This window comes from Mitosporidium daphniae (assembly GCF_000760515.2).
Source record: "Mitosporidium daphniae strain UGP3 chromosome Unknown contig-154, whole genome shotgun sequence".
Taxonomy (NCBI): domain Eukaryota; kingdom Fungi; phylum Microsporidia; genus Mitosporidium; species Mitosporidium daphniae.
The window spans coordinates 1-9,406 of NW_013546673.1; the positions used below are offsets into that span (position 1 = coordinate 1).

The 9,406-nt window shown below is 40.8% G+C and overlaps 9 protein-coding genes across 9 annotated transcripts; 5 read left to right on the top strand and 4 right to left on the bottom strand.

Annotated features, from left to right (window-relative positions):
* Positions 1-33: 33 nt before the first annotated feature.
* Positions 34-558, top strand: DI09_154p10 (uncharacterized protein; the record flags this gene model as incomplete). Its single annotated transcript, XM_013383573.1, has 1 exon — positions 34-558. One exon carries the CDS (start codon positions 34-36, stop codon positions 556-558), a length of 525 nt encoding a protein of 174 aa, XP_013239027.1.
* Positions 559-960: 402 nt separating this feature from the next.
* Positions 961-1,669, top strand: DI09_154p20 (uncharacterized protein; the record flags this gene model as incomplete). The annotated part of the gene is made up of 4 exons (XM_013383574.1): positions 961-965; positions 1,010-1,037; positions 1,081-1,488; positions 1,517-1,669. 4 exons carry the CDS (start codon positions 961-963, stop codon positions 1,667-1,669), a joined length of 594 nt encoding a protein of 197 aa, XP_013239028.1.
* On the bottom strand, positions 1,601-2,333 carry DI09_154p30 (uncharacterized protein; the record flags this gene model as incomplete). The annotated part of the gene is made up of 2 exons (XM_013383575.1): positions 1,601-1,894; positions 1,956-2,333. The coding sequence occupies 2 exons, from the start codon at positions 2,331-2,333 to the stop codon at positions 1,601-1,603; spliced, it is 672 nt and encodes a 223-aa protein (XP_013239029.1).
* Positions 2,334-2,404: 71 nt separating this feature from the next.
* On the top strand, positions 2,405-3,265 carry DI09_154p40 (uncharacterized protein; the record flags this gene model as incomplete). The annotated part of the gene is made up of 1 exon (XM_013383576.1): positions 2,405-3,265. One exon carries the CDS (start codon positions 2,405-2,407, stop codon positions 3,263-3,265), a length of 861 nt encoding a protein of 286 aa, XP_013239030.1.
* Positions 3,150-3,998, bottom strand: DI09_154p50 (subunit of Snf5; the record flags this gene model as incomplete). The annotated part of the gene is made up of 4 exons (XM_013383577.1): positions 3,150-3,251; positions 3,390-3,641; positions 3,675-3,911; positions 3,936-3,998. 4 exons carry the CDS (start codon positions 3,996-3,998, stop codon positions 3,150-3,152), a joined length of 654 nt encoding a protein of 217 aa, XP_013239031.1.
* Positions 3,999-4,448: 450 nt separating this feature from the next.
* DI09_154p60 (synovial apoptosis inhibitor 1) lies at positions 4,449-5,733 on the top strand (the record flags this gene model as incomplete). Its single annotated transcript, XM_013383578.1, has 4 exons — positions 4,449-4,535; positions 4,566-4,718; positions 4,789-5,267; positions 5,301-5,733. The coding sequence occupies 4 exons, from the start codon at positions 4,449-4,451 to the stop codon at positions 5,731-5,733; spliced, it is 1,152 nt and encodes a 383-aa protein (XP_013239032.1).
* A 112-nt stretch (positions 5,734-5,845) lies between these two features.
* On the bottom strand, positions 5,846-6,956 carry DI09_154p70 (uncharacterized protein; the record flags this gene model as incomplete). Its single annotated transcript, XM_013383579.1, has 2 exons — positions 5,846-6,804; positions 6,866-6,956. The coding sequence occupies 2 exons, from the start codon at positions 6,954-6,956 to the stop codon at positions 5,846-5,848; spliced, it is 1,050 nt and encodes a 349-aa protein (XP_013239033.1).
* A 330-nt stretch (positions 6,957-7,286) lies between these two features.
* DI09_154p80 (uncharacterized protein) lies at positions 7,287-8,740 on the bottom strand (the record flags this gene model as incomplete). Its single annotated transcript, XM_013383580.1, has 2 exons — positions 7,287-8,698; positions 8,722-8,740. The coding sequence occupies 2 exons, from the start codon at positions 8,738-8,740 to the stop codon at positions 7,287-7,289; spliced, it is 1,431 nt and encodes a 476-aa protein (XP_013239034.1).
* Positions 8,741-8,971: 231 nt separating this feature from the next.
* DI09_154p90 (uncharacterized protein) lies at positions 8,972-9,242 on the top strand (the record flags this gene model as incomplete). Its single annotated transcript, XM_013383581.1, has 2 exons — positions 8,972-9,034; positions 9,060-9,242. 2 exons carry the CDS (start codon positions 8,972-8,974, stop codon positions 9,240-9,242), a joined length of 246 nt encoding a protein of 81 aa, XP_013239035.1.
* Positions 9,243-9,406: the final 164 nt, after the last annotated feature.

Consider the following 9,406-nt stretch of genomic DNA (forward strand, 5'->3'; position numbering starts at 1 on the left):
TTCCAATGAAATTCGCTTTCCTCAAACCGACCAATGGGCACATGTGGCGCACATATAAAGCCCGTGATTTCTCGTCATTTTCAGCAGCCATTTCATCACATGGATCAAGAGTCTCAACATGCAATCGCCCAAACTCAATGCCTTTGTGGGCCAAGTTATAACCCATTCTGCCAAGATGAGCACCGTCGCCACACCACGCTTTGCGAATTCAAGTTTCTATCTCAAGAGATAAACATTTGCCTAAAAATCTTTGATTATCATAACCAGGAGCTTGATCTTGCACTCCTGGAAAAGTATAGGGATAAGATCCACCGCTTCCTTGATCTCTATCATTACTATTCCAACTTTATGGAAACCGATTACTCTCCTGTAGCGAATATTTTCGAGCCCGATGCTTTTGATTCTTTGGACGTATTGATTGATGGAATTGCCTCTTCATTCGTGCTAATTAAAAACATTGCTTCCTTGTTATTGTTATTGCTACTATCGATCGGGGCTTCCTTTTTCTCTGACCTCATTGAGGTTGTAAAGGTAACCGATCCTTTTGTTTTTCTCTAGTCTCTACTCAAATGCAAAACACAAGGCGGTCAATGCAATGCCAAATCCTCTTCTTGTTATCGAGGATTCCGTTTTCATAACCTTTACAGCGCGCATGGCTTTAGTTCATCTGTTTGTAGTGAAAAAGAACGCAGCTTATCATTTCATTTAAGCAGCAAACGTCCAAAAAGAAAAAGATATCCGTTTTACTTTGATCAGCGCGAATTAAAAAGGGGCCGAATCGTGGCTATTTCATACTTTAATTCCACCGAGCTAATTGTGAATGCGGATACCAAATATGCCGCGAAAAAACAAACGCTCTTACTATGAGTGTTTTAACCTTACCAATTGAATGCTTGAATAAAAATATCATCTTACCCTCGTTGGATAAATAACCGATTCGTTGAATTGTTGGAACATTTTATGATGTAAATTAATTAATCAATTATTTATTTATTTCCAATTTACAAAGAATTTGCTCAAGTCGGTCTGGTGGAGTTGTAAATTTACAGTTTTTATTTTTTATTGTTGATGGCAAATCAGTGGTGTACAGAGACGATTTCTTCTCAAGATGCCTCTATGCCAGCAGAAGCACCGCCATCGTTGATGGATGCAAACCGAGGAGTTAGGGCAAAAAGAATAATGGGACATCTTATTGGAACGCTTTCCAAGTGTAAAGAAGAGTTAATTGCGCGAGAAGAGTTAATTTCCAAACGCTCTCAACTAGAGGAACGTGCCTGTTTGAAGCGAAAGTCACAGGAAGAGTCGGAAAATATTCAAAAAACCCTATTAAGGCACCGGCGTTTGCAGGAAGAAAAGGAGAAAAGGGCAAAAATCGAAAAAGAACATCGAGATGCCGAACTTTGCTCGCTGAAAGAAATGGAGGAGGAGTGGAGTAGGCATCATCAGACGCTATCCAAGTTTTTAATAACCAAGCTCCCCCCACCGGCAGTAAACATTTACTACAAGCTGAAAAGAGCACTTTGAGAGAGATTCTTTTAAAGATTTATTGTATATTTTGAAAGATATTTTATTGAAAGAAAATAAAATCTTTAAATATGCTTTACATCATGGGGCAGCCTTGGGATTGGAAATCCGCGCCGATATTGTCAGAATTGTTGATGTTAAATAATGTTGGATCACCCCCGATGTCTCTGATAAGCTCATCCGGAGGACACCCACAATCCTGTATTTGGATCAATATATCGATCCCTTTATCTTCTATATTTGACTCTGGCTCATCAGAAGATGGCTGCTTTCTATCCCATAGGGCCATAAGTTCTCCCAAATAAGAATATTGAGCCTCGAAGCGGCATTTCTCATTTTCCACAAGCTGACAAGATGGGGTTGGACATTCCTTTCTGTGTTCTGTTAGCCATTTGGGGTACTATTGATGGAATTAAATATGAACGCTTCACCTCATTGTGTAGATCGAGAAGTGGCGCATGCAATAGCTCGCGGCCTAATAGCTTAGAAAGCATGGTATCATATAAAAAGTCCTTTGGAGCATCACTGTTAATGTTGTTGTCCAATAGTAGATTTTTCAGCATTGCTTCAATGGCATCTTCCTCGCCTTTGGAGCCAAATGCGTCTCTGTTAATTTCGTTAAGGGTATCTTGAACACTGGAAAAATAATCATCGTCTGCCTGCTTATAATTGGGGCCGGTAAATTCCTCATTTTCATCATCCCACTCTTGGAGAACATCAACTTGGTTTATCAAGGATGCTGCGGTCTTAGGATCAGGAGAGAGGAGGGGGGAGGTGTTTCCCACGTGGCTATCATCTTGAGCGGCCATTGGAATTAAAATTAAAACTAAAATTAACATTGCACTGTGGCTAAAAATGCTAGCAACAAAAAATAGACCTAATGATCTCCAATAAAAGGTCAATCCCAGGGGAGGGTCTGCCCTCTGTTTTATTATTTTTTGCCGTGATATGGATTCTTCCCGTGGCAATATGGATTTCTCTTTTACGAAAGTTGACAGCCTTCTACTCTACACGCAGTTCAGTCCGCTACGATATCATTGAATCTTCTCTGCTTGCATGGAATTTTGAAAGAAAATCTCACGGGCCATTGTCCCAATATTTTTATCGCCAATCTGCGACGATAAATTCATCCAAAAAGCCTTCTTTAATTGTCCTTGTTATTGGGTCGTCTTTTTATTGCAATTCCTTGGGCCTTTTATGTGAGCGATTAAAATATATCCTATGTTCGTTGCTAGAAGCGAGGCCAAATTCGGCCTTTCTTTTTATTAGTGACGAATGGATTGATGCTGCCAAAATAGATTTCAGTAATGATACTGCTATCAAGTCTTTGGTGGACGAAACCACCGAAATATTTCAATATGCCGGTGATTACGTGATTGCGGAAAAATACAACATAAACAATATCATCTCAGAGAAGGGCAATTTTGTTCCTTGCAGACTGTGCCTGCCATCCACACCCAAATCCACGACCTCTTCATTGATGTCTTGTAAGGAAATATTGTGCATATTGACTAGCCTTGCTTTTAGGTTAATTACACAGCAATGGCCATATTCTTGTAGGGCTCGCTCGTACTGTCAACTTAGAGCTCAAATCGAACATGAATTCAAAACAAAAGTGGATGCTATTAACTTGCTTTGTGTACTTTTTTTTCGCCAATATGAACTTTTTCGTGAATTTTTGGCTGCTTTGAAAATCCTAACACTTTCGTGCATTCTTTTGTTCCTTTCTCCGATTTTGTAAATAAAATATCAATTAAGGTCAAAAATAAGATGCTTTTACTGGATGAAATATTCTATATTACAATATTGAGACCCTGAACTTGCGGGGTCGAATCCAATAATGGCGGATAGGGCGATCTGATTACTTTAAAGCTCAAAGGCCATGAGGAGTCCATTCCAAATATGCCCAGGGAGGAGCCAAGCCCCAACATGCCTTTGCTGCGCATCTGACGGCGCAGTCGTCTTGACTCTCTTTCTTGAGCAGATGGATGGAAAATGGAGGATGCGCTTTCGTCAACTTTGGTCACCTTTGGCGAGTATAAATCCCACTCTTGCTCGGGTCGGAGCTCTAAAGGCTTAGGATTTACAGAAAGAAGCCCCATAAGTTCATATGGTATCTATAAGAAAAGCAAAAGATCAAATTTGTGTACCTGTGAGCGTTCGTCAATGTTCCAGTCATATCCTTGGTTAACGAGTGCCTTTCTTGCCCAATGGCACTGTTCCCTTATTGAATGGGCAATTGCAGAAATAAACTCTGTATTTAGCGACATTTCGGCAACAAATTTTGTGGCATAGTTTTCAGGGGAATTCTTGTAGCTTTCACATTCTGGATTTAACTGCCACTCAAACTGGTCTATCAAGTTATATCCAACCGCAATGATGTCCAGCTACAGTAAAAATCAAAAAAAAACCTTGATTAAGAGCATCAACGGAGGGCCTTGCAGAATAACGTTGAATCTACTGAAGTCTTCCATTTGCAGCCGAATGGAGGTTGCAATTTGCGACCTGAAAGAGGAAGAGACAAGATTGAAGTCTCTGCAAAGCAACTCGGCAAGATATTCCTCAAAAGAGCTGCCAAGAGGTGTTGATATCTTAGATGCCTGATTAATGTCGACCAAAAAAGTGTCTAGAAACCGAACACCATCGGCCTCGACGTCAATCCGAATTGGGGCCAGCGCAGACATCAGGCAAGTATTTTTATTCGTAAACTTGAATTAAATTTACAATTGGAAGGCCAGTCATCGAAACCTAATTTTCCACATTTAGATCAACGTAGCATGGTAGCAGTGAGTAAGTTCTGGATCGTTGGTCTGGTATTGCTGGTACTGTCCATCGGTGTCAACTTTTATGCCTACAAAAAGCATGGCCAATTTTACCCTGCATGCATGCATCTATTGCGGTCCAATGCTTCATATGTTCCTCTGATGTGTACCTTCTTTTATTTTTGTATTCTCGTTTGCATGGGATTGCAAGCGGTATTTTTTGGGCCTTTAAGGATCATTGAGCATGAGGTAATACGCGCTAAATTTAGTTATATTTAGCATATGTATGAAAATACATGGTATGCACTGTCCGAAATTCTAATGGCAATGACTATTTTTAAAGATGAATTCAACACACGATTTGCGTTCTTTTTTGGGATTCTTTTGGTGGGAAAGCTTGCTCACGGCCTGCTTAAAGACCGTCTTGACTTTGTAAGTAGCTTTGTGCCCGAATTATCTGAAAATCATCCCAAATCCCTTAATGATATTTTTATTTGAGTAGATGGAGCAAACCGCTGTCCTGAACAGAATATTTCATCTCAGAATGATATATTTGCTTCTCGTTCTATTTTTCTTGGATGTTGGATTCCTGAGATATTCTATAGGCCAAATATCCACATATGGCCCATCGATGATGCTTATATTTGCTTTTGAGGCCGGCATACTTACCGTGTCTCTGATCTCAAGTGCAGCAAAATATGGCTTTAATATTTATGACTCTTCCCTTGCTCCAGAAGAGTGGGAGTCAAAATCAATTGCAATGGTCTATTTGGACATCATTTCCGGTACTTTTACGATGCTCTCATCGATTATAGACTTTTTCCGTCTTCTCTTGTATGGGACCTTTTTTGGCGCCGTTACAGGTCTATATGGACTTCCTATTCACATCATACGAGATTTTTATTTGACAGTAAAGTCGTTAGCTACAAGAATTCAGGACCTTCGTCGATTCCTACAGGCAACGCAGAATATGGAGGAAAGGTAAACGGGTTCGCATTTAATGGCATTCAATAGATATATGGATGCTACAGAACAAGATCTTGGTGCCTCTGACCGTCTTTGTATTATTTGCAGAGAAGATATGCAGTCTGCAAAGAAACTTGACTGTGGACATATGTTCCATTTCAAGTGCTTGAAAAGCTGGCTCGAACGCCAACAATCTTGTCCGACATGTAGGAGCCCTATTTTAGCTCGATCACCGCATGCTGCTCCCCAAAATTCCCAACCCAATGTCTCCACAGCAAGAGAAAGCCCCGTTTTACGATATGGGCACTGGAGCGGTAGCAATTCTGGCCATCCTGCATCTCCGTTCGAGAGCCCTCAGCAACTTGAAGATTCTGATTTCAATGAAGTCACCCGGCAAATAGAGGGTCTACGCCGAATCCAGTCGCAAATCTCTGGCGTGATTGCCGAATTTGACCGCTTCAAGAGTGAAAACGAACATTAAAATATTGTTAACGTTCCAGTAAATTTTTAAAGTGCACATGTGCGTTTTGGCAGCCTTTACATAACCGAATTTTAACAATCAAGAAACTGCCAATCGGCACAAGATAAAAAATTTATTCCTTCCCCACGAGATACTTTTTAATTTGGGCCAACGTACAATTTGAATATTCTTTTGAGAGCTTGCATCTCCCCTCTTCACCTGGGGAAACGATGCTTTCCAATATTGACCATGGGTTGGTTAAATCTGCATCAAACGCTACCTGATATCCTCTTTTTGCAGTCTGCCTTGCATCTGCTTTTGATTTTACAAAAAAAGAATCTTCTCCCTCCTTTTGGGCCCGAGCCACAAGGTTGCGCAAAAAAAGCGCCTTGTCAGCGATCAAAGAGCCGCCATACTGAATTGGAAGGTCTCTTGACGAAACATGCATCCATAGTTCTTCTTCCGAAGTGACAATGGTTGCTCCAAAATTCCCCCATTTTAGGTACCACCAGGGCTTATATAAAATAATTGCACCCCACTTGATTGGAAAACATTCGGTGAAAAAGGACAGCACCATTCTTATTGACTCGAATAAGACATCACAATCTTCCATTGCTTCTGGAATCTCGTCTTCACTTGTCGACATGACACTCATAAGCTTCTTTTGAACATGCCAAGGGGTATCCTGAAGGTCGACAAGGATGCATGCAGAGTTTCTGATGGCCTCTGGTTGCTGTTGCACAAAATAAGTCGCTAAATAGATTGCAGCCTCTAAAATATCCTCTGGAGCCATCCAAGATATATGGGAAAGGAATCTAGTGTGTATGATGATAATTGGGGATCCATTCCTATCGACGCTTCCCGGAAGTGAAATGCATCCAGGAGATATTATTTGTCCAGGCTTGAGCTTGTACAACCTTTCTTCGTTATTGTTAAGACTCTCCTCCACATCATTGACAATTAGTGGAAGAGACTTGTAAAGCGATGGTTTCATAGATTTTGTCCTTCGAACATAATAACAATACTTTTTGACAGCATCTTCGAGCACAAAATCATTAGCCCTCAGAAATAACAAGGCTGTGGATGGTGGAACTTTATGGTCCGTTGTTTTTATAAAGTTTTGAAGCGCCTAAATTGAAATGATTAACGCTACCTGGTCTTGCTCTGTGGTTAAAAGAAAGCTTAAATCGCCATTGATACCAGCATCTGTAAGCATGTTGATCTTTGAGCAAACAGACACTCATTATAGTTCTTGCATTTGATTTGTTGAATTTGGTGGCTTTTGATCCAATAAAGAATCATAGGACAAGGTTTAAGGGTAACATTTTAATTCCTCAGGTTAGGGTTAGCACCGAATGAATTTTAACGGGCAACCTTGGCCAATTTCTTTCTCCATCTTTCGGTATGCATGCAGATATGGCGAAAGGGTTAAGGGTTTCGACCTCAAGATTTGTTTGACTCTGCTATTTCATGGTAAAAATAAACCAAATATGAGTATAGCTCCCAACAGTGAAGCCTTATCTCAAGTAGTGCTTGAACATAATTTTATCGGTCAATATTTATTGTATGAAACATTAGTTTTTAGGATAATTAATTGAAGGTGAAATGCCAGCCTGTGGTTGGAATGGAAATGTTGGGGGGAGTATTCCTGGGAGAGGAGGTGGTGGAATTGGCCAGTTGGGAATAGGAGCGTGTTGGCTTGAAATTCCAACTCCATTGCTAATGGCCACTGAATATGGATTCCCCGAATCAAAGTAAGGCGGTGCTGCCACTTGTGTTGAGCATCTATCTTTGCCATAAATAATTTTACAGCTTTCAAAAACACGATTCGACCTGGAGCCCACAAGAGCCTTGAGCGCAGACACGATGCTTGCAAAGTTTACAAAAGCAACTTGTTTTTCCGGAACGCGCACGACAGACTCGATGGTTCCATACTGCGAAAACTCGGATATGATGGTAGAATCATCTGGAAGCTCATCGATGAAAAAATCTAGCGCATCCGATTTTTTTGGAAGTCCAATGTAGATGTTTCGAGTTGCGCCCCCTTTCTCAATGGCTTCAAGCATTTCATTTGTTAAATCTATCGGCTTTCCAAATCCAATTTTGTAAATTTTTCTGCCAAGCACAAAAATTCCAGGAACATCAGGGGAAATGTTGGTTTTCGAGTCATCCGGTTTGTTTTCCGAATCACAGACGGCTTGTTCAAGATGAGAAATTATGGGTCGATGCCCCACAGTGCTGACATAAAAAAGCAGTGCATCAGATGCTTTTACAAATGTGATGAAGGCGCAGTTTTTTTCTGGCACAATTTTCAAATTAAACAGCGGCCCGCCTCTTATCACATTTGCCAGGTCACTCAAACAAGTCTCTTCTGGGATGCTTCCAAGAAAAATTGTGCGATGATTTTGAGTAAAGGGAGCAGGTACTCCGGCAACTTTGAAAAGATGTGAATTTTGCATGCAAAAGGTCGAAAACTGGCTCATTGGAATGTTTTGTGCTGTCTGTAGCTTTGGCATTGCAACGGAAGGAACGGCGAGTCTTTGTTCTGAAATTTGGCGAGCCGAAGAGACAGGAAATCGATCCTTTCCATAGCAAATCTTGGAGCCGGGAAGGCCCAGAGATACGGGCGAAGATGATCCCAAGAGCGAAATGAGCTTGATTGCAGAAGCAACTGTCACGAAATGAATAAAAGCTGTCTTTTTCTCTTTAAGCATACGCACACTTTCAATGGCTCCATAGGATGAAAATTTATCCAGCAAGTAAGCCTCATTTAGTTGACTTTCTTCCAATCCGCCAACATAAGCAACGCGGGTAGCAGGAGGAACGGAATTCATTGCAGCCTGTATATTTAAAGGCACAGGGCTTGAAGATTTTGCAAAAGCTACTTTTAAGGGAATAGAGGAGGAGGCAATAAGAGGCGGCGATTTGGAATAAAAATTAAAAAAAGACAAACTCGTAGGAAGATCCAAAAATTCAATAAATGCACCTTTTTTCAGCAAGTAATTTTACCTCTGCCACTGGCCCACATTTAATAACATCAAAGATCTCAACATGCTTGGTGGCTTCCGTAATATTCCGCAGGTAAATTGTCCTAGATGGCGGCAGCAGAGAGTTCCCAGATGATTATGATGATGAGGTGTGGCCACAATTGCCTGCTGAAGCTTCTGCTGATAAAATAAGGAGGCTTTAGAGTGAAAATGGCTAATGGAGAAAGACAAAGATTTGATAATAAGCTTAGAAGAAGGGAAATAATACTGTGATGTCTCTGGATTATAAATACCTGGGGGATATGTCGAATATTGTTGTTGAAGCGGATGCTAGTGTAAAGTGGAATAATATGAAGCAAGGGAAGCCATATAGGAATTAGAGATTGCGACCCAGTTGGGGTCAGTGTGATCAAAAGAGGTCGATTGATAGGGGTCTTTACCGGCCTTAAGCCGCCTGTTCACTTGATCATGCCCTATGATTGGGTTAAAGATAAAGGGCTTTCCTGCCTTCATCAGGGGCTTGTTCGAGTTGCATTTTCATAATTTAGGTGTTGAAGTGCGTTGTCGACTTTTGATCCCAACTGATTTCGATTTGGGAGATTTATTCAAATTACTTTGGCGATCAAAAGATGCCATTATGCCCACTTTGATTTGATGTGTGGATGGCATGAGTTCTTTAAGCTAAACACCCACATGAACGAGCTATT